Genomic DNA, 27,953 nt, shown 5'->3' with positions numbered 1-27,953 from the left:
ATACAATGATTAATAATACCACATCTTTAGATAAATACTGAGAATAATCATAAATTAAGAGGGACAACAAGCAGACGGTCATTGTAAGGATTTGAATTATTTTCAGGTAAAAAAGTGAAAGATATTCTTTTTCCGTCTACTTGGTCCTTCAGGGGTGTATATTCTGAATGGATGACCCTGCTAAAGGGGGGAAGGGTATGCAATAAAAAAAATTGTGGTTGGGGGGTGGGGGGTATGGTAAAAATTTTGAGTTCTGAAAACATTTTTCCCTTTTTCTCCCCTTCTTGATGAAAAAAAGGGAAATAAAAGAGTTCTGAAAATATTTTTCCATTTTTTTCTACTTCCTTGTTGAAAAAAACTAGGAGGGGAAAAATAAAAATTTTTGTAGCAGGGGAAAATAATGAATCTTGTGTAGAATATACACCCCTGAATAGTGCTTATATCATATGTATTTAATAAATGCTCAATTAAGATATGCTACACTAAAGTAAACTAATGAGCATTTTACGACAAAACTTCACAAAATATGTATATCAAAGCGTTTCAATCGTGTTTTATCACGTAGAAATAGTAATAGAGATCATAGTAATGTTTTTTTTAGTTTAATTTCTACTTTTTTATCACTTAATAGTATTACTTATTACAGAAAAAGCTCAAAATTAGATCATAAAAAGTTTCATAAAAAACATGGCAGTTTTATATTGCGAGATCATTAGTATATCAATTACAAAATACTTGGTATTTTACTTGAAAATTTGAAAAACTAGAAAATAAGCTCTTATTTAAGGGTCTTTTTAATCATACAAATACAATTAAGACAAAAAAGGTTCCAAGGAATAACTTACAAGTTACAGCATACTTTTTTCTTACCATATACAAGTGATATAAGGGCAAATCAATCTTTCTTCTAATAAAATTCACTATTTAAAAATTGGATGAGAGTTTTATAAGGATAAAATCAGCCAATGACCTTTCCTTCTCACGGTATATAAAAGTTACTCGAATTTTACTCAATGTAAACATGTAAAAAGTATATAAAATAGAAAGTGCGTTTTAAAAAATGGCGTAGATGACAAATGGTCAACATCAATACAGATTATTTTTATCTTTTTCTTTCTGAGTTTGTTCTGACTTTGTCCTTCATGGCTGTAACAGTGATCTGGTGACCTCCCACCTACAAATAATAAAAGATCATTTAATTACAAGGAAAATTGTGTCTATAAAAATTAAAAAGAAAAATGGATGTAGAATATACGTGGATATTATGACAGGGGAAAAAATTACCGTCAATTTACCTTGCTAACATGGAACTCGTTTATTGGCCACTTTGAGGTTAGGGGATGGGGTAAGGAGTCGTTATTTTAGCCCGCTGTAAAATTTACTTTATTAAAGAACTTGAAAATCTGGTGTAAAATCCAAGTAATAATATATCCATTGAAGAGAAGCATAAACAAGTTTCTAATGAAATGAAAAATTTAAGCACTACCTAATGATAAGTCATTTATTTTACAATTCTTTTGGAAGTAAACACAAAATCTTATTGGAGACCATTATTTTGAGAACCCTAAGTCCATATACATGACGGGAAATCATTAAAGAAATTTAAATAAGAAGTAGAAATTCTGAGCTTATTTTTCAAAAAGATAAAAAAAATACCACCAGCAAGCATCTAACTTACCTTGATGTGGCCTTCTTTAAGAATCTTGTTAGCAACGGTGGATTTATCAAAAACTATTTGTCCATAGACGACGTCATTCACAGGTTTACTCTGTACGTAGGTGTGCAGAATTTGATGACGTTCAACCTGAATTTATAATATATATTATTTGGTTTGTATAAGACTAGCTGCTGCGCCCCTAGCATCTAAGGGCTCTGTATTCAATAGCATTCCATAGTTTAAAACTCAAAATAAAATGTCTTTTTTAATTTCCTTCTCTTAACTAACTTTAGTCTGCGAGTTGATATAAACTATCTACCACCTACCCCCCTTCCCTTCACAAAAAAAATACATAAAAGCAACATCATTTTTTTCTATTGCCTTAAACCAAATTATAAATGTGCTGGCTAAGCCACAAACCTAAAAATTCAATGTTAAGGAAAGAAAACGAGTACCCCTCCTGGTCAACTATTCATCTGTACCTGTAATCCTGCCTGTACCATGAAGATGTTATAGTAAAATTATTTTATATATTTTCTTTCTTTCTGTTTAAGTTACAAAAAATATTAAGCAAAATTTTAAAACTTATCAAACCATTTCAGAAAGATAATTCAATTTTTAACTCCGTGTAGCCACCTCATGTTCCATAGCTGGCTCAAGACCAAGGAGGAAAATGAAAAGTAAGCTTTCTTATGAAAAAATGTAATACAAAAATTCCTTAATTTTTAATTCAATTGATCAATTATCAAATTTTGTTATTAATTTAGAATGTGACTGCCATATGAAAGATTGTGTAGCTGCATTAAATTAATCTATCTTATTGCAAGAAGTGCTTGGTTGCATAAGAATCAAGGTAACTACCTATAGTACCTACCTAAAAGAACATTTATAAACTTTTTAATAATTTGTTACTGTGTCCTTAAAGAAATCAATATTTAGACTACAAGCTGTGTACCTGAAAAGCTGGTCAAATAATTGTTAACTGTGTACCTATTAGGTAATAATCAAACAAAAATGTATTTTTTTATCATTAATTTTATATCATTAAAATCTTAGCCTAAACATATTATTCAATTTAGATGTTTGTTGTGCTGTACCTGATATTTTATGTTGGCATAGCAGCCTTCTTACCCTTCTCTGGTAAATATTTAATAAAGAAAAATTCAAATTCAAATACCCAGAGATAGTTAAATTTTAATAAAAAAGAAAAGAAAAAAATATTTAATTTTTTAAAAATTCTTTTTTTTTAATAACTGCATGCTCTTTTCCTTTTTAGTCATTACGAGCGCAGTGTGTTTGAGTAAAATTACCAACCCAGGCAACTTAATATACCCCCAGAGGTAAATTTATTATTGTATATGTATTTTATGTTTTAAGCTCCAAGTTTATTCCATAGTGTAATACTTTACAAACTTATTTTATCATCTATTCTTTTAAAATTTTATATTTTAATTTTTATATTATCCTTTTACAAAACATAAATTCTTTTTTAGTTTTGTGAAAGCATAGCTGAGATGTTCTTCTTCTATTTCAAAGTTAAAATGCTGTCCACAGACTATGTCAACCATGCCTGTTCCTTGTCCATCGGAGCTGCCTGCTGAAGCAGGGCGGATGCAACCCTCCTACAAATTCCCAGGTTGCACATTCACAAAACTGAGGACTGCGGATCTACAAAACTGAAGACTGACGTCCTGAATTCAACAACGTCAAAAAATTGGATCCTACGTCCCTAGATAAACAACTGGACGAGAAGCAGCAGGCCAAACGCTGCCAGAAAGGGTTTGGTAAGCCCTAGCCGCAGAAAATCCGTGAGGATCTCTGCCGCAGGATTCAGCTTCGCGGCTGTTTCCAACTCAAACATAAACTTTCACTGCATTAAAATATATTATTATATTGCTCGTATTATTATTGACAGAGAAGGACAGACTAGCCTCGGCGGGAGGCAAGACAGACTCAGGCCATAAAAGCGCCGCCCGCGGATTCGTTAGCCCCACCCAACAGAGGTGGTGCCACTTGTTATTCGGCAGTGCTAATGTCATGCCAATAAACTTAAGAAGGCTGTCGTAAGACCAACGCAATTAATATCCCGCCACTGGTGCTTGTTTACTGGCCCAGTATTGAGTAGGCCCGATTATTCAGCCAATGAAAATTACGCAGAAAGAAGTAGAGGCTTTAGGTCCGCCTGTCACACTTCCACCTCGCCGCCGTCCAGCGCCGCCTTATACAATACCTCGAACCAACAGAGTTGTGCACAGCCCGCCTGGAATTACTGGCGGCAGTCGTATCCCTCGTACCCCCCCTACACAAAGGTGGTCAACGGACGTACAGCCACCTTCAGGGCCCAGGTCTGGCTTCACAGGTATAAGGGGTAGCTTCGAACACAGCACAACATCTCCCGGCAGACGTGTAAGCTTTTCCGGGGAACCGCCGCAGCCGTCACCGTCTCTAGCTGGTATAGAACCAATTCTACCAGCCCAGCAACCAATAACAAGCAGTGAGACCGGACCAAGCACGCCGTTTTCGCCGTACAGGGACGCAGTTATTGACGAGGCAGGTGCAACACCAATTACTCGCAGCTGCCACCGATTATTAGAAGAGTTGGACTTAGATTACAACCCTAACTCAACTACAGCACAAACCCACACTGTATCTGTTTTCTACCCTGCTGAAACAAACAACGTTGCAGAGATGGCGCAGCGGCTGCAGGATGCTAAGATAAGTGTTGTGGAGATGAAACTAATGGTTGAAGACTTCGAGCCAGCTGTTGGGTCTCCAGGTACACACTCTGTGGAGAGGCTAGAGGCTATTTTAAAACAGCTTGATGATGCTGCTGCCACCCTACGTTCAGCCCGAGCCGTCTTTGATGTGTATGAAGGCAATGATGGTACTGTCCAAGCCCGCAATGATGCTGCCAGGGATACACACAACCGCGTTCGTACTATGATAACTGGATTAACAGCACACCTAGCAACCCGCCGTAATGAGCAAGGTAACGGTGCACAAAACCAGCCACAGAACACAGCTGCTGCAGCTGCCCCCCGCCTGAACAATGCCCAGATAAATGCAAAGAACAGACGGGTTGAAAATGCAGTCACAACACTAATCCCAAGAGCTACTGATTTGGAGTCAGAGTTGTATGCAATCACAGACAGCAACCTGACCTCTGACAGCCAGCTGCCAGATCTGATGAACCGGCTAAAGGAGTCAACAACCCGCAGTTGTGATGTCATCAAGAAATTGGAGATTGCCATCAAGGATGCAACTGACTTGGATAAGGATGATGAAGCTACACAGCTGCACAATGCACAAACAAGTCTGGAAGCTGAACTTGAGGCTGCCAAGGCACAGGTAGAGGATCAGCAGATCATCTTTGGTTTCAAGGCCCTCTGCTCAACTAGTGAACACCGCGCCAAAAGTGTCACAAAGCCCCTGTTTGATGGAACCACTGGTTTAGACATGTTCTCATTTCAGCGTGAATTCAAAGCTTATATTGGCAGTATTCCTGGATTGACAGAGGCTGAGCGGCTGAAAATATTGATTGATCAATGTCTCCAGGGTACACCTCAGACTATATGCTGCCAAGAAACATCTATTGACAGCTGTTGGAAGAAGCTGTTGACCCGATTTGGTTCTGTACCTGACATCTACAACAAGTTCCTAGATGAGCTGGATGATGTTGGACGCCAACCATGGAAGGAACCATCACAGCAACTGGACTGGCTGTACAAAGTACAAGCTGTGCTTCTGAAGATGAAGAAGTTTGCTGCAGAGATGGATCCTAGCTGGGGTGCAGAGGAGGAGCTCTACAGATTGAATCTGCACAGAAAAGTTAGAGACATGTGTGTGAAGGCCAAATCAGATGAATTGCTGAAAAGATACATCTGCAATGCAAACAAGGTTGGTATACAGAACAGTGGCAAATGTTTTGGTATCCTGCTGGACTTCTTGGAGGAGGAGATCAACCTGAAGGCCTTCGAAGTCAGTGAGTACAATGCCACCAACGGCAACAAGAGTAAACGTACCGCCGCAGCACCACCTGACCGCCAACGACGACGCCCGGACAAAGAGAAGGAGAAAGAGGTGATATTAGCAGCTGACAAGAACAAAGGTTATGAAAAAAATACACCTGCACGTACAGACTCAAGGCCCCTCACCAAGCCATTAGAGCAGAAGGGCCCAGGTACAAAACCTGCAACAAGAGAATGTACTCTCTGCTCAGCTAGCCATACTCATCTGTATATGTGCCCCAAATATATCAAGTCCAGGGTCAAGGAAAGGATGAAGGTTGCAACCATGTCCAAGAGCTGTATGAGGTGCCTGCGCATGGATGCAGGGTTTGACAGTGCAGACATGGATGGGTGGTGGTCCCAACATGCAAATGACTGCAGAACAGATCATTTCTGTAACATTGGTAAGTGTGCACGCAGCCGCCACCGAGCACAGCGACACATCCTATGCTGCCCGCTGCACATTGATGAAAACAAGAAGCGGCTTGACAACTTCAGGAAGGCCGTAGGAGAACCACTACCTGACGGGGACCTGCTGTTCAACATGGCAAGTCATGCAGAGAGTCTGTTCAAAGCTGATAGTGACACACAGCTGCCGCCTGATGTTCACCCTGATGTTGAATCCCCCTCAATTTTTATGTTGCAAGAGTTGGAAGCGGACAGTGGAGCACCCCTGCTCCTGTTCTATGACTCGGGCTGCTCAAGTGCCTGTATCAGCACAAGAGGTGCAAAACATTTGGATGGTGTAGAGGTAAGGCCTGGACCAACTTACCTGAATGTTGCTGGTGGCCAGACCATCAGACTTGACCATGGTGACGTCATGGTATATCTCAAGCTTGCAGAGCCACATGAAGGTAAATACAGAAGAGCTGCCATCACAGGTATGATGATGAATGATGTCACCACCTCCTTTCCTGTATGGGACCTTGATGAACCTTACAGAGAGATTCAAAACAGCTACCATGGTAAGGCTGAGCTGCCTACTGTCCCTAGAAGTGTTGGCGGCGGCCAGGTAGATATTCTGCTAGGATCCAAGTATACATGGTTGTTCCCAAAGCTTGTGTTTACACTGCCAAGTGGTTTAAGTCTCTACAAGAGTATGTTTGCAAGTAAACATGGTCATAGAGGTGTACTTGGAGGTCCCCATGAAGCATGGCAACATGCTGGTGCTGCTATCCAACAGCTGGGTGCCTTTGCTTACCTGTGTAATGAAGTTAAAATGTATCAGGCTTTTACGGATACAAGGATGCTGGATGGATGGATGATTGAGAAAGGCCCAGTGGAAGATGACAGACAGGATGACTGTCCCTTTGATGATATGAAGGGAGACGCTTATCAAGCTAAGGTAGTTGAGCGCAGATACTTTGACCTGGAAAATGTTGGATCTGAAGCCCCTTACAGATGTGTTAAGTGCCGTGGCTGCCCTATATGTAAAAAAGGCGCTACTCTTGAGCACCAGAGTCTGAAGGAAGAGCGGGAGGACCAAATAATACAGCAGTCAGTGAGATTCCTACCAGAGCAACAGCGTGTTGAAGCAGACCTACCCTTTGTCATTGACCCTGAAGAAAATTTAGGCCAGAACCGTCACATTGCCATGGCAATCCTACAGAGCCAGATGAGAAAGCTACGTCAACAGCCAGAGCAAAAACAGGAGGTATTAAAGAGTCACAATAAACTAGCTGACAATGGGTACAGCTGCCGGATAGACGAGCTACCTGATGATATCAAGAAGGAGGTTGAGTCAAGTGAAACCTACTACTACCTGCCATGGAGGACAGTAACCAAGGAAGGGTCGTTGAGCACACCTACCAGATGCGTCTTTGATGCCAGCAGCGGCACACGCACAGGCAAGTCGCTGAACGATACACTTGCTAAAGGCAGCAATCGTCTTGAAAAGCTGCTCCACCTGCTTATAAATTTCCGTGCAGGACCACATGCCTTTGCCACAGATATCAAGATGGCATACAACAATGTAGCATTGACGCCTAAATGTTACAAATGGCACCGCTACCTATGGTATCCTGACTGCAATCCTGACCTGGAGGTTGAAGAAAGAGTCATGAAGACGTTGATCTATGGTGTAGTGAGCAGTGGTAATCAGACAACAGAAGCAATACAGCAGGTAGCCGAATATTGTGAAGCAAAGTTTCCTGAACACAAGGCTGGCACTGATGTCCTGAAGGAGCACACCTATGTTGATGATTCCTCTGAGTCATCTGATTCTGTTGAAGAAAGGGCTGTACAGGTTGGAGGTCTTAATTTTGCACTAAGCCTGGCAAAAATGCAAGTCAAGTCATATGTCCTGTCAGGTGAGAAGCCAGATGAGTCTGTTTCAGCAGATGGCAAGTCAGTAGGTATGCTAGGCTACAGATGGTTACCTGAGGAAGATGCCTTAACCTTGGAACCAAAACCGTTGTACTTTGGCAAGACCCGCCGGGGCAAGCGGCCAGAACCAGTGGAAGGTGATGTACGAGCTGCACTGGAGAGGAATTTCACCAAAAGAACACTCTTAAGCAAGATGGCTGCCAATTATGACCCGATTGGACTTGCAACACCAATCACAGCTCAATTCAAGCGTGACTATAGTGTGATTACTGGACTTGGAACTGATTGGGATGATGGATTGCCTGCAAGCTACTTAGATACCTGGGTAAGCCATCTGAACACAATGCAACAGCTGCCAGAAGTCAAATTTCCACGAGCAGCTGCTAATTCAGGCAAGGTTGATCTTCTTGTGTCCACTGATGCTAGCAAGGATCTTGCTGTTGCCTGTGCACATGCACGCTATACCGCCTCTGATGGATCCATTCAGGTCAGGTTAGTTGCAGCAAAATCCAAAATAGTGACTGGACTGACCATACCAAGGGCAGAGCTGCGAGCAGCCGTGCTTGGCGCCACGCTGAGCCGTTCAGTCATCAACAATTTTAAAAACAAGATTGAGAATGTGTATTTCTTCTCTGACAGCACCATTGTCCTGTTCTGGTTGAACAGTGACACCAGACCAATGAGCATTGGTGTAAGAAACAATGTGGTGGAAGTGTTGAGGTTCTCGGACAAAGCTCAGTGGAGACATGTGGAGTCCGCCAACAATTTAGCAGATACTGGAACCCGACCTGGCACAACTACCTCAGACATTGATGAGAACTCCAGCTGGCAAAATGGGATGCCATGGATGCGGCTCCCTAAATCAGACTGGCCGGCAAGAAGTGTGGAAGAGATCAAGTTATCTGGAGAGGAAGCAGCTGCAGCAAAAGCTGAGATCAAGACAGCTATGACAGCACTTGCTTTGGAAGACACCATTGCAACCAGGTACAAGTTCTCTAAGTACATTCTTGATCCGGTAAAGTATGGCTGGCGCAAATCAGTCAGATACCTGGCAATACTTCGTAGATTTGTTGTCTGGTTGGCCGCCAGAAATAGTAACAAGTTGATCTCAAATTATCTACCTGGTGTAACTGTGATCACAGATGGTCTGACAACAGATGAAATTTCAGCGGCTGAAAATTATTATTTCCGTCTGGGTACAGCCGAAGCAAAACAGTTTTGTAAGCCCAAGGACCTTGAGGGAGCACAAGAAATTGACAAGATCCTGCACTATACAGGCAGATTAGTTGACAGTGATGACATCCATGATCCAGGTAAAATCTTTGCTGATCTGAGCCCTGTATCCTTCTGTAAACCGATTCTGGACCGTTATTCGCCAATATCATATGCAATCATGACATATGTACATCAAGAAAAGGTACACCACGGGAATGTCAACCAGACCTTGTTGTACAGCAGAACCATGGCCTACATTGTGAAGGGGAGAGACTTGGCGAAGGAGGTGCGTGAGAAGTGCATGACCTGTAGGAGAAGAGTTGCAAAAAAGGTTCAGGTAGAAATGGGCAAAATACATGAAAGCCGGACGACTGTGGCGCCGCCATTTTACAACTGCCAAATTGACATTTGTGGCCCCTTTGACGCCCATTGCGAACACAATCACCGTGCAAAGGTCAAAGTTTGGTGCTTAGTAATTAAGGATCCAGCTACAGCTGCAGTTGCTGCACACGTCATGACAATGTACAACACAGATGCGTTCCTGACAGCTTTTATGAGATTCTGCTATCTACACTGTGTCCCAAACAAGGTCTATATTGATGCTGGCAGCCAGCTGAAGCGCGGCTGCAAGGAAATGGAGATTAGTGTTGGCGATATCACACGAACTCTTGACAGCAAATATCAGGTTGGTGTTGAACATGATGTTGCCCCCACTGGGGCACATCATTATCAAGGATGTGTTGAGCGGAGTATTGGAGAGATCAAGCGCCTGTTTCATATCACCTTCGATGGATTAAAACTGGATATCCTAAACTATGAATCTGCATTTGCTTATGTTTGCAGCGAGTTAAACAACATGCCACTGTGTCTAGCCGGACGGGCGGAGTCATTAGACAGCATTGATCTGATCACACCTGCGCGGCTGATGCACGGTCGAGCTAGCAACCGCATTCTGATGACACCCTGCACCATCTCCAAGCCGACCCGGATGTTGAAGCAGTTGGAAGCAGTCTACAATGGTTGGTGGAAGGTATGGTATAATCAGCGGCTGACCGACTACATACCAAGAGGCCGGAATCATGGGACAACTGTCAGACAGCCAATCATAGGAGACGTCATTATTTTCACCAAGGTTGAAGGAGAAAGGTTTGCAAATAACAGAGCATTCAAGCTTGGTATCATCACTGAAGTGTTTCCTTCCAAGGATGGTCATGTCAGGGCAGTTGAAGTTTCATACAGAAATTCATCAGAAGCCGTCACAAGAACAACCAGGAGAGCCGTGAAGCATATAGCTGTTATCCTCCCGGAGGACGAGTTAATGCTGACAGAGATCCTGGAGAAAGCTGCAGCCAGAGCCGATGCGATGTTCATCTACAACCAGCCGACCCTACCCATCAACATCGAGTACATAGAAGTGGTGGACACGTGCGGAAGCCAGTGACAAATGTCACAAATCACCCGCACACACACACAGGTTTTATTAGTAAAAACATTATTTGCATAAATAAACATTATATATTTGTGTTCATTACTAAAACCTATCTGAAAAATATCTTTCTTATCCAAACTATCTGAAAAATATCTATCTATCTTTCCCAAAGTTTTATAATACGAAAAAAAACTCTACAAAGTTCGTTAAAATGTAAAAAAAAAAATAATCTTGTGAAAAATATTACCAAAGCAAATTGAAAAATATTTTATCAAGTATAATTAAAGTCCCTGTGAAAAGTTTGCACAACAATAAGGCTTTCAAAAATCGCGTTTTTTGTCTTTCATAATTCCTTATTGACATAAAGGAAATTTTTGTGAAAAGAAAAATAAACAATAGGGCGACGTTTTTTTATTATTCAAATAATTTGGAAAATACCAAGTTGCATACAAATCCGCTAAAAACAATACAAATATCAATTTTAAAAATAAAGTGATAAATACAAATGGAAAAAAATCCGCCGGATCTAAGTATGCTTTCTAAAAAAGTGAAAAAAAGTCGTTCTCGTTCTAATAACAACAAATTAAATAGCCGAACGCTATTGGTGATAAAAATAGCGAAATAAAACCATAAAATTATTATTTTTTCCATAATAATCCCGGAAAATAATTAAATTCCCGTAAAATAATTATACGTGAATGTCGTCGTTGATCGTAGACGCGCGAATGCCGCGTTCAATTATGCAGTATGTAAACAAATATTTTAGTTGCAACTATACAGTGAAACATTAAACAGTTAATTACTTGAAATATGTTTAAATGCTTTTTATCAATATAGTGATGCTTTTTATCAAATTTTATAGTATATTGCCTCGAATTAAAGTGAATATTAATCGTTTGTTTTATTTTCATAAGCTTTTACCAAATACTTAAAGATTTTATTATAGTTTTTATCATTTTATGCCATAGTTATTTTATGAGCCGATAAATGTTTTTAAAAATAAACTTGTTATAAATAAAATTAAAATTGTATTATGGTCGAATTTGGATGATGGCCGTAAACTGTCACATCTAGACATTGCCCATACTAGTCTTGGAGCTTTCGATGGAGGAGTGCCGTTTTCATTTTTCTGCCCGGGAGTGTGCTGGCTAAGCCACAAACCTAAAAATTCAATGTTAAGGAAAGAAAACGAGTACCCCTCCTGGTCAACTATTCATCTGTACCTGTAATCCTGCCTGTACCATGAAGATGTTATAGTAAAATTATTTTATATATTTTCTTTCTTTCTGTTTAAGTTACAAAAAATATTAAGCAAAATTTTAAAACTTATCAAACCATTTCAGAAAGATAATTCAATTTTTAACTCCGTGTAGCCACCTCATGTTCCATAGCTGGCTCAAGACCAAGGAGGAAAATGAAAAGTAAGCTTTCTTATGAAAAAATGTAATACAAAAATTCCTTAATTTTTAATTCAATTGATCAATTATCAAATTTTGTTATTAATTTAGAATGTGACTGCCATATGAAAGATTGTGTAGCTGCATTAAATTAATCTATCTTATTGCAAGAAGTGCTTGGTTGCATAAGAATCAAGGTAACTACCTATAGTACCTACCTAAAAGAACATTTATAAACTTTTTAATAATTTGTTACTGTGTCCTTAAAGAAATCAATATTTAGACTACAAGCTGTGTACCTGAAAAGCTGGTCAAATAATTGTTAACTGTGTACCTATTAGGTAATAATCAAACAAAAATGTATTTTTTTATCATTAATTTTATATCATTAAAATCTTAGCCTAAACATATTATTCAATTTAGATGTTTGTTGTGCTGTACCTGATATTTTATGTTGGCATAGCAGCCTTCTTACCCTTCTCTGGTAAATATTTAATAAAGAAAAATTCAAATTCAAATACCCAGAGATAGTTAAATTTTAATAAAAAAGAAAAGAAAAAAATATTTAATTTTTTAAAAATTCTTTTTTTTTAATAACTGCATGCTCTTTTCCTTTTTAGTCATTACGAGCGCAGTGTGTTTGAGTAAAATTACCAACCCAGGCAACTTAATATACCCCCAGAGGTAAATTTATTATTGTATATGTATTTTATGTTTTAAGCTCCAAGTTTATTCCATAGTGTAATACTTTACAAACTTATTTTATCATCTATTCTTTTAAAATTTTATATTTTAATTTTTATATTATCCTTTTACAAAACATAAATTCTTTTTTAGTTTTGTGAAAGCATAGCTGAGATGTTCTTCTTCTATTTCAAAGTTAAAATGCTGTCCACAGACTATGTCAACCATGCCTGTTCCTTGTCCATCGGAGCTGCCTGCTGAAGCAGGGCGGATGCAACCCTCCTACAAATTCCCAGGTTGCACAATAAAGTTACCTTAATATGTTTTCTTTACTTTCGTACTTCCACTTTTCAATAATAAGTAAATAACACTTATTTGCAAGACGCTTCTATCTATACAAGAAAACTAAACTTGTCGAAACAGACAAAAAAATATACCTTTAGTTCCTAACAAACTTTTGTACATATAGGAACTTAGAAAGTTGACAAGGATTAGATGTAACACATCAAATACTATTCCTATTATTGAGCGGTGTATGTTTTTTATGGATAGTCTTTTTTTAACACTAGCTCCGTGTATTGTTCTAAAATGTACCTTAGCATAGAAAGTGTTTCTAATCTCCTCCCAGGTGACACTGACAGGTATAGGTCCCAGGAAGACCTGATTCTCCACTGGCCACCTGGGATCAACCTTCGGACCACGGTGATATTCGTTGCATGGCTTCTGCCCACCTGTTGGAAAAAATTACTTATATTTTATGGGCATACAACAAGTTACTTCGCAGGGCGGGGGAGGTAAGAAAATAGACTAAAACCACCCAAACACATATATCAAGCTTTCCTGAAAATTAAAACTAATTCTGCCCATCAATTTCTGATATAAAAATAACTTTTTTATTTCATACCATGGACTAAGTTATTCAATAGGGGTTTGTATGTTATTACAATATTCAGAAGGGCCATTAAAATCCTTATTTTGTAATAGTTATTTGTCTATGGCGGATTTATTTGAAGGTATTTCTTTTCTTAATGATTAAGGCAAAATGGTCTGTTTTTCTGCATGTTCATTTTAACTTATTCCTTCAGTTGAAGTAAAAATTATGCATTCTATCAAGCAAGAGGTGCAAATAGTAAAAAAATATTTTTAAAAGAAGTATTTTTTCCTTGGTTATTTGAATTCATCACTGAAGCAGCAGACTGTAACTGTGATTGGTTAGAGGCAGCTGTTGATGACGCAGGCATGTTGGAGGCAGCTGAAGAAGGCAAATTTATGGGTGATGGTGTTGAGCATGGCGAGGTATTGGATGAACTTACAGAGGCTGATTTAGTTTTACTTGGTGATTGACCTGTGGTAGTTAGTTGACTACAACTCATTGTTCGCAATCCAGATCTCTACAAAATCATAGTATCATTATTAAGTGTTCGGCAAGAAAGGGGTGAAAAACATGATAATATTATATAAAACTGTAAGTCGGCTGGTTATTCGTTATGATAAAGCCGCAGTCTATAATCTTATAAGAATTTAATAGGATTTAAAAGGATCTAAAGGGATCTGTTAATTTGGTATAAAAATTGATAGGTGAGGGTTTCCCTCAAAGTGCCTGTTGGAAACTGACCTCCTCCTCTTAATTTAAAAATAAACTGAAAATAAGGGGTATTTAGCTTTCTTCCCATTGCACCTAACCCTGCGGAATGTCCATTTACTGCAGTGCCGATACTTGCTGTGCTTCAACCCTGCTTAGCAACCCAATATTATCTAAGCTGTCCTAAACAATGGAAAAACTAACCCCCCAACCTTATTTATAGGTACTCAATTTAAAATTATGGATAGGGTAGGGGGAGGGGGGGGGAGGGTAGTTAACATTCATTTTTTGTAAATACTAATGAGAGGTTTATTTAAATGAATTTTCCCCTACTTAAAAAAAAATAACATACCTGTGTAACTGATTTTGAGCGGACAATCTGGCTCCAGCTGGCAACACCTGTGGGGCTCCCTACTACAGCTTCAACACTTGGATTCTTACATTCTGGTACAGCTGGCCTAGTCACATTGATCATTTCAGTTGGCTTCTGAACAGGCTGTTGTGTCACGTGAAGAGAGGAAGTTGCCTCACATTTATGCAACTTTTTCTTTGATTTACTTGGCTTTTTATCAGCGGCGCATTTTTTCACCAAGTCGTTATCATCATCATCATCATCAGACTGGAAAACAAACTCCTCAATAGGATTTTCTTCAGATCCGCTAGAATCAATGGGGGAAATACTTGTGGATGGCTTGACCAGCGGCGACCAGATGGAATCCTGACTAAATATCGGAGAAGAGCTGTTGGACAGAAGGGACGAAAGAACAGATTCCTGGCCGCCGTTGGAGCTGAATATGGCTGGGTCCATGGACGGAAATCTGCGACGGCCAAAGTCATTCAGAGCCGTTTGGCCTCTGACAGCAGCTGGGGGGCGATGAAAAGTGCCGGAGCCACGACGCATCGCGTATTGGTCGTTTAATGTGGCCGGTTGGTTTTCGTCTAAGCGCAAGGAGGCAACTTCATGCTCAATAAAATCAAAGTTTCTGCGCATTTCTGACCTCGTGTGCAGCACATCCGACATGGAGATAGATCTATTTCTCATAAGTCTGTCAGTTTCACGGTACAAAAACTCCAATCCGCGGACGGGAGGTGGGTTGGACTGATCCACATTATTCTGGATACTTGGTGGAGCAAGGCCACTTTCTCTGACATCATGGCCTTGCATGGGCCATGCAGGAATACTAGGGCTGCCAAGTTGATGGCCGTCAGTCAGATTATTTGTCAGCTGCTGCATGTTCAATGATGCTGAAGGGCTGCCAATGTGAAGACTGTCGGACAAAGGTTGTCCTTGTTGCTGCCAAGCTGTAGCAGCTGATGGGCTGCCAACATTAAAAGCATCAGCCTGATGTTGCCAGCTGTTAATTGGCGAGGTAGCAAGCTGCTGTGCTTGCTGAGCCATAACCTGTTCTTGCTGCCAAACCTCGCTGTTGCCTCCAGAATAAGGATAATTAAACTCATGTTGTTGATCAACATAACCATTGTCGGGAAACTGTTGCTGTGGCATTTCAATGGAAGATGGCTTCCCCACACCACGTGCTATTCCTCCTTGTTGGTGGGGCATAATATTATTACCTGCACCCATAGCGGTCATATTGTTGCTGGAAGTCAAGTAGGAAGAACTAGGCGAGTTTGGGACGTTATTGTATAGGAAAGCATCAACATTGGAATTATTCTGACAAATACTTGTATTGCTTCTGTAATTGGTAAAATTTTGTTGTGAGTTGTCCACATAGTCTAAGCTGTTTGATCCATACATTGTTTGGTTGCTGGTTTCTCTTTGGTTTCTATACATCATTTCCTAAACAAAATAACAATACATTTTCAATGTTTCATAATAATAATATATTTCACGTGACATGTTTTTTAATTTAAAAATTACCTATTCAGTATTCTTAAAATAAATGGAGAGGTTTAATTTCGTTTGTTTGATACCTAAATACTTTAGGTTAGGTTCATTTAAGGTACTTTGGGTACAGGGTTAGGGCAGCGCAGGTATGACCCCCGCAGGGTTAGCTTCCCCCCCCCCCTCCCACAGGGGTTAGGCATAGGAAAAAACTATTAACTTTCTGTATAATATTAATATCCTTGTCTTGACAATTGAAAAATTGTGGAGTGTGGACAATCCAAACAAAAAACCTGCTCACCTGCTGTCTGTAATTGATTGATTGAATGATGTGTGTATCTAGATTTTCTGACAATGATTGAATAGAACGTTGGTTTAGTAAACTTGTAAAACCTTCAAGCATCTAAAAAAATATCTTATAGTAAAACAATGTATTTTATTTCAATCAATTCTACCTATTTATCTTTAACTTTTAAGCTTTTGCAACCTTCAGAAAGATACTAATAACAAAACAACTTTTCAAATATTTTGGGAGATATTTTTACAAAAAAATTCAAACTTTGAGTTAAATTCAATTTCAATTGATATTCCAAATTCTAATTTACAGGCAAAAATTAAAAAAAAATTCATTAACAATCTATTTATATACCTGTGAATTATCAATAGGTTCCAAGTTATTTTTAGCTACTACAGGTCTGTTCATTTCACCTAAATGATAAATCAAATTATTTTCCAATTTTTTAAATAAAAAAAATAAGTAATTACAAATAAGATAATTGGAGTAGCTTTTAGTGCCTATAAAATTTTTTTTTTTCAATTTTGAAAATTTGAGGTTTAAGCCAACGAGTGTAATATAATTATTTTTCAAAAATATTGAATAGTGTGTCTATACTCAGGAATCTAAAGGGATAAGACAATGGCCGATAAATTGATGTACATCTCCAATGATGACACACAAAATTTCCCCTTTTGTAGATGAAAATTAGTGGTTGAAATGTTTGAACACTCAACTTAATATAAAAACAAATTAAAATTCAGTATAAGTTCCCAAAGTTGTTAAGCCTACGAATAATAAAATTACATTGTAAAACTTTTGAGTAGTGTAATAAACAGCCCAATGTCCCCTCTCTCTTTCCAATTCTATGTTGTACTGACCTGAACCTGTGTAGTTTGCAATACCCCCACAGGACCCCATGGGGTTAGCACCCCCTCCTCCTCCTCTCAGAGGTCCAGCATTGTAATAATAATTTCCGTCTACAGACATTGTTAGCTATAAAAAGCTTAGCTCTTGATGCTTGATTTATTTACCAGGTAGATGGGTGGTTGTTGTTTTCTTGTTTCTGGGTTAAAATTTAAGTTTTTGTCTTTGGTCTGAAAAAAAGTGATTAATATGGTTAACATATGTAGGTGCACGCAATCAAAACAATAATTATCATGTTAAAACTTTTGTTAGGCAGATAAATTAAGACAAGTTTTCAAAAGAGGTTAGGTAAAGATTTTGTTTGAAAGAAATATTCATATCCAAATCTGTTGTAAACAATTCACAAGAAGTGCCTTTGATTTATCAGCCTAATTTTACAAACATTCATACATTAGTTATAATATTACTTTTGCAACTATTCTAAGTTATTTCAAACAATAACAAACAATCATGTTATAGCATTGAAATTAAAAGTATTTTATATTTTAAAATTATTCGAAGTTTTGCTATTACATTGTATCTAATTGTTTTACTTTAAAATATGAAAACAAAAAAGCTTTAAAAAGTTTTGGAAGTTAAAATTACTTTGTTAATGTATCAAATAAGAATATCTAATAAAACCAACTACAAAAGTCAAATAAAGAATAATCAATGTGCTTTTTCTTTCTTTCTCTCTTTGCTTTTACTTCTTTCTACCACCTCTCTCCTTGAGCTGGAGTTGGATGTTAGTTCCACTCAACATGTTGTAGTAACCAAGAGTCATGGCATCCTGAAAATTAAAAATAATGTGTAGGTATTGAGCAGAGAGGGAGTGGACAATGGGCTGTTTATTAACACTAATCCCCTAAGTTTTATAATAACGTTTTCTTATTCAGTCGCTTTAAAACTATGGGGACTTTAGCAAATTTTGATTGGTTGGTTCATTTAGTTGGGTGTTAAAACGATTCAACCTCCCATTGTAATCTACAGAAAGGATAATTTTGTGTATCATCATTAGGGATGTACAATAATTTTTTAGCCATTGTCTTATCCCTTTAGATCCCTGAGTATTAGGTATGAAATTTTCACCTAAAGAAGAGTTATTTATCGCATCGTATTATGAATAGCTTTCCTCAGGTATTAATGAGAAAAATTTAAGATTAATTCCAGTTTTGTTAGCCCGTGCCTTCATCAATATTATTAATTTAATTGTCATTCATAGAAAATCGTCTATAATACTAATATAATATAACATGGAAAAACTATTTTGCTTCTTCTGTTAGATCCTTAATTTTAGCACAAGTTAAATTCAGAAAGATTAAAATTTATAATATTGTTACCTTCAAGAAAAGGCTGTCCAACTGTAACTTCTGTTTACCAGGAGGCATTCCAACTTCATCATTGATTCTTGCCTAAATAAAATATTATATTAAGAAAGGAATGTCCAGAAGGCATTCTGACTTCAATCATTGTTTATAATATTGTCTGAGTAATATATTATAGAAACGACTGTCCAGTTGTCACTTCTGTTTGCCAGAAACGGGGCATTCAAACTTCATGACCTTTCAATCTTTCAACATCTATAATACAAAGTAGAACGATTCATGTCAGTCTGTTTGTTTGTTTGTTTGTAGCGAAGGATCTCGCAAACCGCTGAACCGATCGGGTAGCTTCTTATAGGTCCCAGGAAGGTTTATAACTATTTTCTGGGGGGGGTGGGACACCCCCAACACCCCTAAAAATAAAAAATACCCCCCCCCAAAAAAAATAAAGAAAAATTTCGTTTTAAAACTAAAATTAAAAAAGTGGTGTCGACTATCCACCCCCCGAAGAATTTTTTTAAAAATTGTTCTTTTAAATCTAAAATACGAAAAATTGGTTTGATCAAACCTCTTGGGGAGAAGCCGCTAGTAAAACTAATAAGATAGTAGGAAATTATTTCGCTATATTACATGGAAAAATAGATGACGATGCATCTCAAGGCTAAAACAATGTCATTTAACTTGCATAAAACTTACTCACCTTGATGGCAGAAATATTCTCAGTAACTGGGAAGGACATGTGCAGAACTTGGCCGTTCAACTTCCATTCTGGCTTATCATCAACTCTGGGTACCGATACCTAAATATTTTATATATTCTATAATTCCAAACATAAAATGATAAGTTTGTCTGTCTATACCTAGGTAGTGCAGCAACAATAATAACAATATAAAGGACTGTAAAGAGAAAATAAACTGATATATAGGTAAAGTTATAAAAATAAAATAATGAATAGGTATCTTAATACATATTTAGTATATCGTGTGATAGCCTTTTGAACAAAGATGTAATTTTTCTTTATCCCTGGGGTAAGCTAAATTAAACAGACAGGTAAAGATTCTTACCGTAAAGTTGACACGGCCAGGATTCTGCCTGATAAACCTATCCTCCGGAATAAGATTATCCTCCGTCTTCTGCCGTTTCATTGGCGGCTCCTCGCCGCCACCGCCGCCCATCGGCGGAACTGGCGGCATACCACCAGGTCCACCCATCCTCTGGCCAGGTGGACCGCCTCCAAGAACTCCTCCAGGACGTTGTTGTTGTTGCATGAACATCTGTTGTTGAGGCCCAGGGGGACCACCCTGTGGGTTGACCTGAGGAATGAACATGGGCGGCTGGGGCACCAGCATGGGGGGCGCTGGGCGGACTGGCATCATCTGCACCATAGGTTGCACCATCTGCTGCATGGGGGGGCCTGAGATTTTTTGGTTGGTCAAACATTTCCCCTCAAGAGACTTTATGAAATGAAGTTAATATATACACTAAATTTACTCTACTACATTTCATTTTCAAGGCATTTTAGATATAAGTTTTTAGCAATGAAATAAAAAAATCATAAAAACCAGTGTTTTCATAACTACACACTTTCTAGGTACGATTTGATTTAGTTTAAAATTACTCAATTTTCGTCAATATAATTTTTGTTTGACCCTTGCCTGGGGGTGCGGGTGGTTGGTGACGCTGAGGTGGGGGAGGGGCGGGGGGCTGATGTTGCTGGGGAGGTGGGGGCTTTACACTCACAGTACGTGTCTCCCTGAAAAAAAGAGTCGTTATTTATTGCATCATATTCAGGTATGGTCTTGCCCGATACTGGTTTTAAGGAGGCCGATACTGGTTTTAAGGAGGCACTTTGGGGCCGCCTTTTATCAAACCATTTGCGCAGTATTGGGCACTTACATTTTTTAAGCTGATTATTACAGCAAGAGGAGGTAAAAAAGAGGGGTAGGGTGAAATTTTACTTTCTCAATTCTAAGATATATGCTCTAAAGGGTACCCAAAATCCCTTTAGGAAGGTAAAAACCCTTTTTTATGCAATCGGGCCGCCCAAAATCAATGCCCAATAGTTCATCCTTGAATTCATACTAAGAAAGATTTTCTAGAAGTTTCTCGAGAAATAACAGAAAAATTTCCTATCTAAATGAAAATAAGAACCCCGGGGTAACAAAACGCTCTTATACAATCAATATCAAATAAAATATAAAGTGAACATGAACTAAATGAATTATTTACCTCTCCTTATCGGGAATCAACCCTTTCTGTTTATGGATCTGATCAATTTGATCCCTGAGGGACACATCCTTTCTGGCGGCTCTAGCAGCTGCCTCGGCTGAGCTGCTGTGACCGTCCCAAGTGTTCTACAAAGCATAAATATATTCAATTCATTTTAAAATCAGCAATAATAAACAACAATGTAAATAAGATAGAGAGAACCTAATTGTTATTTTGTTACTTTAGAACTTAAATAGAACTACTGCGTTTGTCTGCTAATATTCAATAATACTAGCGACTACGTCCCTAGATGCCTCAAGGGCTCTTGAGTGAAGGGGGGTTTTAAAGATAGAAAGTAAGAAAACGTTGTATCTTTGGAGCGGGTATATTTAACATGGGCGAATCGTCTTTGGAGGATGAAGGTATCCTCCCCCAAATTATGAACCTTCCCTATGAGAACTTACATTTTAAAGGAGAACTATAACAGCAGTAAGCGAGATTCTTTAGTACAAAAAACATAAAGACATTCTGTTACTTTTATATAAGGATTACTCATGTTTACAATTAGTAGATGGACATTAAGGCACTTTGAATTATAGATTTATTTACCTTCTCATTTACTTTTTGTTCTTCTTCTCCAACTTTCAAACCAATGTAAGTTTCCTCGGCTGCACCTTCACCTGAAGTTGAAAAGAAAAATTAGTGACAATATTTAATCGGGAGGGAGGATAAATTGGGCTGTTAATTACATTAGTCCCCAAAGGTTTATAGTAAAACTTTCTTATTCATTGACTTTGTGTTTTTTTTTATGAAATTTTGATTTTTTTTTCATTTGGTAGAGTTTCCAAACGTTTCAAACAATCTAGAGAAGAGATAATTTTGTTTATCATCATTGGGGATCACCATAAATTTATAGGCCACTGTCTTATCCCTTTAGATCCCTGATATTTACATCATGTTTTTTTACTTTAAGATACAGCATAATGTACAGTAGACCGACTCAAAATGCAAAATTTTTTGGCGCGCAATTCTAACCCATTTCTTTTATGATATAATAACTATTGATACCAAAAAAAGTGTTCTGGAAGCTTTTTTTCAGCAATATGTCAATTTCGATTTTCATGAAAAAGGGGAAGGGTTCCCCCTGGGGAAGAAATTTTATTTTCTTTCAAACCATGGTTTATATACCTTCCTGAATGCTCTTGAAGAGTACATTACGGATCAAAAAACTATTTTTAAAAATATTGACTATGGCAAAAGTTATCCTGAAAAGACTGACAATTTTGGCCATTTTAGCAAAATTAGCTGATTTTGACAGTTATTTAAGGATAACTTTTGCCAGGGCTAATATTTTGAAAAACCGTTTTTTGATCCTGAATCTACTCTTCAAGACGAATTTAGGAAGGTATATAAAGCCATGATTTGATAGAAAAAAAAATTTCTCCCCCAGGGGGGACCCTTCCCCTTTTTTATGAAAATCAAAATTGACATATTGCTGAAAAAAAGCTACCAGAACACTTTTTTTGGTATCAATGGTCATTATATCATAAAAGGAATGGGTTGGAATAGCGCGCCCATTGAATTTTAAAAAAAGTGGTAATTCTGAGTCGGTGTAATGTACAGTACAATATACATTCTGTGTCATAGGGAACTCTTTTGAATATGGTTACTACTATCTCTTAGAAATTAAAGTTTAAAAATCACAGAAATAAGATCATAACTAAATTAATCTCAAATCTTAATCCGTGCTTATTAAGTTTTTAATATTTCTATATTCTATCCTGTTTTCGTTTTAACTAAATGTACTACTACTCACCCACGCCGAAGATATCGGATCTTCTTTCGGCCAGCTGTTTAAGATTGCTCTCAATAGATCCTCCGGGAGCAAAGACGACATCTTCACTCGCCTTCGCTGTGATCTGCTTGTCTCTCTCCTCGACCCATTTGGAGTCAAGCAATCCAATCTATGGATAAAAATTATTTGTTGATACTTCATCTGGAACTAACGAATACGCCCCTAGAGGTCTCTAGCGGCACGTTAAATGTAGTCTTTTTGATTTATGTTGAGATCAGAGCTGTTAATCAATAAAATATTTTTGGATTTTTAACGATTTCTCTTGTGAGGGTGGTGGTACCCTTCCTCAAAATAGTTATAAACCTGCCAAGGATCTTTCAGAAGCTACACTGTAAAGGAGAACCGTATCGGTTCAGCGGTAACCTTCTGTGCAGACACACAAACACAGACAGACAGAGATCCTTTAACTTTATTATAAGGAAAGCTGTCGAATGCAAATATATTAGTTAAAATAATACAGTAAATATAGTTTTTAAAATTCACGGTCATTATATTGTAACACGTGTCATACACACAAAAAAAGCTTTTTTCCAACAAATATAAAAAAGAAGAAAAAAAAACTATAGGTACCTTCATATGCTCTGCAGCCTTGGATGCCGGAATCTTCTCTCCAGTCAATGGAGAAATCAGATACTGATCATCCTTCACCTTTTTCCTAAAGTAGATACATTACAACTAGAAAAATTTTAAGGGATTTTTGAATATGTCTAAATTATCTTGTATTAGTTTTCTTAGGTAAACATTTCAATATGTTATTTAAAATATCTGTAGATTATAGTCGTATTACTATTTACAATGGCCGACAAATTTACGTACATCCCCAATGATGATACACAAAATTACCCCTTCTGTAGATTACAATTAGTTAAAACATTTGGACACTCAACTTAATGAACCAACCTATCAAATTCAATAACATTCCCCAAAGTTAAGTTGACGAATGGAATAAGAAAACGTTCTTATAGGAGTTCGGGGACTAGCGTGATCAACAGCTCAATGTCCACTCCCTTCCTTTAAATATTTATTATTTTTGCTGATGTATACGTGTCTTACCTCATTGCAGCAGCAGCCTTAGGATCATAATGTTTGACAACCACATTGCCCGCCCCGATCGGGCCAGGTGGCGGAGGCAAAGGCGGCTGTCCAACTGGGGGCGCGGGCACAACCCCTGCGGCGGCCATAGCCCTCTCACGAGCATACTTAGGATCTTCAGGCTAAAATAAAAAAATAACATTGAAATTATTCCAACAAAAGATTATCTAAAAAAAAACAACAAAACTACTTCAAAGCTTTAAAATATAAAAAAATATTATTGTAAAGCAAAGTATACAACAGTTGGGAATGTTGAATTCAACATATGCAGTACCTGTTCGATATCATCATCTTCGTCTGATTCTCCTGAACTGCTTCCCTCCTCCATATCTTGGACCTACACCATACATTGATGACAATTACAGGTTAATAATAAAATTTTTAAGGAAATATTACTTTCCATCATGCACCATAAATTAAAATAGACTTTTAACAGAAATATACAATTTATGTTATATCTATTTATCGCATCGTATTATAAACAGCTTTCCGCGGATATAAAAATGTCATTTTTTCAGTATGGCTGAGAACCGGTTCTGATTCACCGTATATAAATTGATTTCGAAGCTATGCTGGAAGGAATATAAACTACTCGAATTTATCAGCCAAAAAATACATGCAGTCATTTTACATTACATAATCTGTTTTTTTTTATTTTTGTTTAAATAACCAGGGATAGAGGGATGGTACAATGGATCTAAAACTCATTTTCCTGGCTGTCTTAGACTTTGGGTACTGAAACTAGTGTAACTTTACTTATTGATGATATTTTTAAAGACATTGGGGAGCCGCATACATAAAACTCGTAAATTTAATAAATTGCCCATTGTCCTATCCCTTTAGCTCTGGTTATGACCTAAGATATAAAATCTGGGTCATATTGTACCTGGGTGTCAGCGCCCTTCTCCTTATCACCCGAACCATCCTCATCACCGTCAGAATCAGAGTCGCTGTCCGAGTCGGCAGCCGCCTTAGCTGGGGCCGCGCTGCCACCTTGCTCCTCCTGACGCCGTTGGATCAGAATCCTGGCACCCACCTCCGTAGGATTTGTTGGTGGTGGGAAATTTCCGACCTAGAAAAAAATCTGATATAGTTTAGTTTGTTAATATTATAGTGAATTAGGTAAATTTAAAAAAAAAACTTTAAGTCCATAAACTTGGTATCATATAATTTCATTAGTTAATTAAAAGACTTAATTGTAAACTCTAATTTTTTATTCCTTATGATGTATCTTGAATTATGCTTACCTCCCAAGGTTGATAGTCAACAGTCTCAACGACGACAAAGTTGTGCCAATCAACCTAAATATTATAAATATTAATTTGTGGTTAGTTAAATTAATCCATCATTATTTGGACAATTGTCACATTCTGAATCCGTATATATTTGAATTATGATTTCTAATGATTCCTCCAATCCGACCAAATCCGATTTGGATGTTTCACAAACATGTAATTTATAGTTAGTTATACAGTAAACTAAAATTGTACCTGAGCATAAGCTATCCTTTCTTTCTCCAAAGCCTCTTGTTCTTTCCTCTTAGCCTCGGCCTGTTGTTTCAACCATCCAACACGCCAATTAACCTGGGTTAGATAACCATTTATTCATTTAATATTGTGTATGTTCAAACTGTTTTCCTCTTAGCTTTAATGAATATAAAAAAAAATCTATGAAAATTCAAATAACATAAGTTTCTGATAGCTAACCTGTTCCATAATTTTGACCTTACTCTCAGCTTCAGAGTCAAGACGGCCTTGTAAGTCTTTTGGTGGCAACAGCACCTTAAAATAATTAATTTCTTATATAAGTATATTGCCAGATTGATATATTGAATAATCAAAACTTTCTTTTAAGAAGTAAAAAATATCAATTCAAAATTAAAGGTAAACCTTGGTATATTGTTCAAGCAGCTTAGTAAAGTACTGGAACAAGGAATGTTGTGGACGCAGGAAATCAAACTGATAGTTTCTCTGCTCCCGATTCATCAGTTGGGTCAAAAATTGACGACCATTTCTTGCAACAAACTGTGCGGTCAGCTTAACAACATCTAAAAATGTATTCAAAGTGATGAAAATTGAAAATTATGAATTACCTTATTGAAAAATAAATTTGTTTTATGTATATTACAAAACTATAGAAAGGACAATTTATCTTAAGATGTTATATAACATTAAGGTTACTACCTATTGTCTGAGTTGAAAGTAATGAGATGTTGGTTATTAAATTATTTTTTTTACATTCATCCAATATAGTGGCATAGCATAGAAGTGTAAGTTTGAGTTACCTAAATCAAAGGCAGAAATAGAAGGAGGATCCGCGATAAATTCAAATTCTGGTGGTGCCTCTTTAGGGATAGGGGCCTCTTCCTTCTTCTGCTTGGTAACAGATTGCAGTAGTTCTGACTGCTTCTTAGCAACGGATTCGGCGGGAGCTGATTTTGTTGGTTTTTCATCAGCTTTGCCTTCCCTAAGTAAGTTAGGTAATATAATATCAAAATTCAAAAATATTATGAATCTTTTTTCTTTTGCAGGATGGTTAAGACATTTGTTTAGTAGGATTATTGAACCCTTCCTCCTATCCTTAATATACACTTAATATTTGTTTTGAGCTCCCTAAAAGTATTTTAAATAAAACTTCAATGAAACTAGTTTCACTTTTATTTCTTGATAAACAATAAGTATTTATACCTAATTTGCGTGACTCTATGCTGATAGTAGGCATGGTATGGGTCACCAGGATTTAAAAAGTTAAACTTGGGATTGTTTACTTCATTCTGTTTGATACGATGCTCAAACTCTTGTCCATTTCGTGCTACGAAACCGGCGGTTTTGTCAACGATATTTCTAACCTGCAAAATAAACGTTTATAAATACATAAGCAACGTACATACATATGAATGAAGAAATTACTACTATTCAAAAGGCCGGGAATATTTATACACATGTTTCTGAACCTAAGATTGATACCTAAATTATGATTAAAGGGAGACAATTTACGAACACAAAAGCAAGATTTTTTATGGTTAAAATACCTAATAGATTTTAAAAATCATACAGTTAAACGAACAATAAGAATACCTTATGAAAACGAAGTAAAGTCAAATAGATTATATATCAAGGTACCTAGTCTTTCATTTTATTTGTAAAATTATTCGAAGTTTATTTATAATTTCATTATATATGGAATAGAATATATTGTTATCTTTCAAAAACAGAAAATTCATCTTTTGTATAGTGATTCGGTTATTAAGAATAATAACAACCTAATTATTAGCCCGACTGTAAAACGTTCATATCAAATTTGGAAAAAAATGACATGACAAGAAATTACCTCTGGTGGAGGGTAGATAATCGTTGGCTTCTCCTCCGTCAACGCCTGCACCATTTTCACCTCTGAAAATAATATTTTAGTATTTTTTTAACTTCTTCATCAATTAACAAGTTTCATGACATGAAAATCTTTTATCAATTTAACTTTTTAAAAAACGAAACAATGGTTAGTAGACATATATATCATTTTCAAACCCAAAAATGCTTAGCCAAATTTAACATAAACATAATTCAATTAAAACCATAACAATCGTTTTTTTCTTGAGTAACGTAAATGAATCCGGCGTTTGTTTACATGTTTTTTCGTAGAGTTCAAAATACAAGTTGCCAACTTTTAAAATTAAGTTTTTATTTTTTTATTTCTAAAAATGTTTTCCTCAAAAAATTAAATTATAACAACCTGATATCTATTTCGAAGGAAATGTTATTTTTTTTCTTTATATAAAAGTATAATTATCAAACCATTAATTAAAAATATAATTAATTCATTTAATAGTTGTTGCCCCTGTTTTTATTTTAAAAAGTTCGAAGACGACAATTAAAAACAATAAGAAGTCTTTATTTCTCTATCTTATTGTTCCCCATTTTTCTTTTCAAAAAAAAATATTTATTGTTTAAGAGAGAGGTTTATTAGTAAACCATATATCAAGAAAAAAACAAATTACTTGATTTATTAATTGTATGTTTCATATGATTGGTGTATAAAAAGGGAAAAATATCATCTTCTTTTAGGAGAAATATTTGTTATAAAGTATTCGACCAAACCATTAAAAAATGCGCGAGCCGTCCGCCATCTTGCGGATTTTCAGGTTAGCTTGCAAGTTCTAG

General features: G+C 37.1%; 3 protein-coding genes and 1 long non-coding RNA gene across 8 annotated transcripts; 2 read left to right on the top strand and 2 right to left on the bottom strand.

Moving 5' to 3' along the window:
- Positions 1–693: 693 nt before the first annotated feature.
- On the bottom strand, positions 694–17,512 carry LOC145321630 (uncharacterized). Its single transcript, XM_080163095.1, has 8 exons — positions 17,295–17,512; positions 16,789–16,847; positions 16,441–16,542; positions 14,649–16,094; positions 13,879–14,105; positions 13,309–13,447; positions 1,679–1,804; positions 694–1,174 (listed from the first exon to the last, which is right to left on the bottom strand). The coding sequence occupies exons 1-8, from the start codon at positions 17,401–17,403 to the stop codon at positions 1,103–1,105; spliced, it is 2,280 nt and encodes a 759-aa protein (XP_080019221.1). The 5' UTR covers positions 17,404–17,512; the 3' UTR covers positions 694–1,102.
- On the top strand, positions 1,996–3,302 carry LOC145321628 (uncharacterized). 2 transcript variants are annotated; one of them, XR_013880348.1, is made up of 6 exons: positions 1,996–2,337; positions 2,425–2,510; positions 2,597–2,654; positions 2,737–2,797; positions 2,934–2,997; positions 3,151–3,302. It is a non-coding gene; the product is annotated as an uncharacterized LOC145321628 (long non-coding RNA). The 2 variants fall into 2 exon arrangements; XR_013880347.1 differs by having other exon boundaries at positions 1,998–2,337; positions 2,934–3,302.
- Positions 5,399–13,240, top strand: LOC145321627 (uncharacterized). 4 transcript variants are annotated; one of them, XM_080163091.1, is made up of 6 exons: positions 5,399–12,054; positions 12,142–12,227; positions 12,314–12,371; positions 12,454–12,514; positions 12,651–12,714; positions 12,868–13,240. In XM_080163091.1, the coding sequence occupies exon 1, from the start codon at positions 5,408–5,410 to the stop codon at positions 10,643–10,645; it is 5,238 nt and encodes a 1,745-aa protein (XP_080019217.1). In that variant the 5' UTR covers positions 5,399–5,407; the 3' UTR covers positions 10,646–12,054; positions 12,142–12,227; positions 12,314–12,371; positions 12,454–12,514; positions 12,651–12,714; positions 12,868–13,240. The 4 variants fall into 4 exon arrangements, with proteins under 4 accessions (XP_080019217.1, XP_080019219.1, XP_080019216.1 ...); XM_080163093.1 differs by lacking the exon at positions 12,314–12,371; XM_080163090.1 differs by having other exon boundaries at positions 12,651–13,240.
- Positions 17,497–27,243, bottom strand: Sf3a1 (splicing factor 3a subunit 1). Its single transcript, XM_080163094.1, has 19 exons — positions 27,127–27,243; positions 26,484–26,644; positions 26,081–26,262; positions 25,686–25,843; positions 25,503–25,577; positions 25,287–25,379; positions 25,044–25,097; positions 24,683–24,868; positions 24,071–24,133; positions 23,758–23,918; positions 23,275–23,359; positions 22,666–22,813; positions 21,459–21,529; positions 20,871–20,995; positions 20,297–20,394; positions 19,706–20,055; positions 19,342–19,440; positions 18,660–18,731; positions 17,497–18,109 (listed from the first exon to the last, which is right to left on the bottom strand). The coding sequence occupies exons 1-19, from the start codon at positions 27,178–27,180 to the stop codon at positions 18,023–18,025; spliced, it is 2,322 nt and encodes a 773-aa protein (XP_080019220.1). The 5' UTR covers positions 27,181–27,243; the 3' UTR covers positions 17,497–18,022.
- Positions 27,244–27,953: the final 710 nt, after the last annotated feature.

This window comes from Acartia tonsa, chromosome 6 (assembly GCF_053477335.1).
Source record: "Acartia tonsa isolate MP-2025a chromosome 6, ASM5347733v1, whole genome shotgun sequence".
In the NCBI taxonomy this organism is placed as follows: domain Eukaryota; kingdom Metazoa; phylum Arthropoda; class Copepoda; order Calanoida; family Acartiidae; genus Acartia; species Acartia tonsa.
Note: the sequence above shows the minus strand (reverse complement) of the source record. Positions and strands in the feature narration are given on the sequence as shown.

Bases quoted from the DNA above. Each gene is read 5' to 3' on its own strand.
- LOC145321627 (XM_080163093.1), top strand. From the start codon at position 5,408: ATGAAGAAGTTTGCTGCAGAGATGGATCCTAGCTGGGGTGCAGAGGAG.
- LOC145321630 (XM_080163095.1), bottom strand. From the start codon at position 17,403: ATGTCTGTAGACGGAAATTATTATTACAATGCTGGACCTCTGAGAGGA. The intron at 16,543-16,788 runs GTATATAAATAG...ATATTTTTTTAG, and splicing joins AACCTATTGATAATTCACAG to ATGCTTGAAGGTTTTACAAG. The intron at 16,095-16,440 runs GTGAGCAGGTTT...TATTTTGTTTAG, and splicing joins CAATCAATTACAGACAGCAG to GAAATGATGTATAGAAACCA.
- Sf3a1 (XM_080163094.1), bottom strand. From the start codon at position 27,180: ATGGTGCAGGCGTTGACGGAGGAGAAGCCAACGATTATCTACCCTCCA. The intron at 25,098-25,286 runs GTACAATTTTAG...TATAATATTTAG, and splicing joins AAAGGATAGCTTATGCTCAG to GTTGATTGGCACAACTTTGT. The intron at 22,814-23,274 runs GTACCTATAGTT...TTTTATCCATAG, and splicing joins AGGCTGCAGAGCATATGAAG to ATTGGATTGCTTGACTCCAA.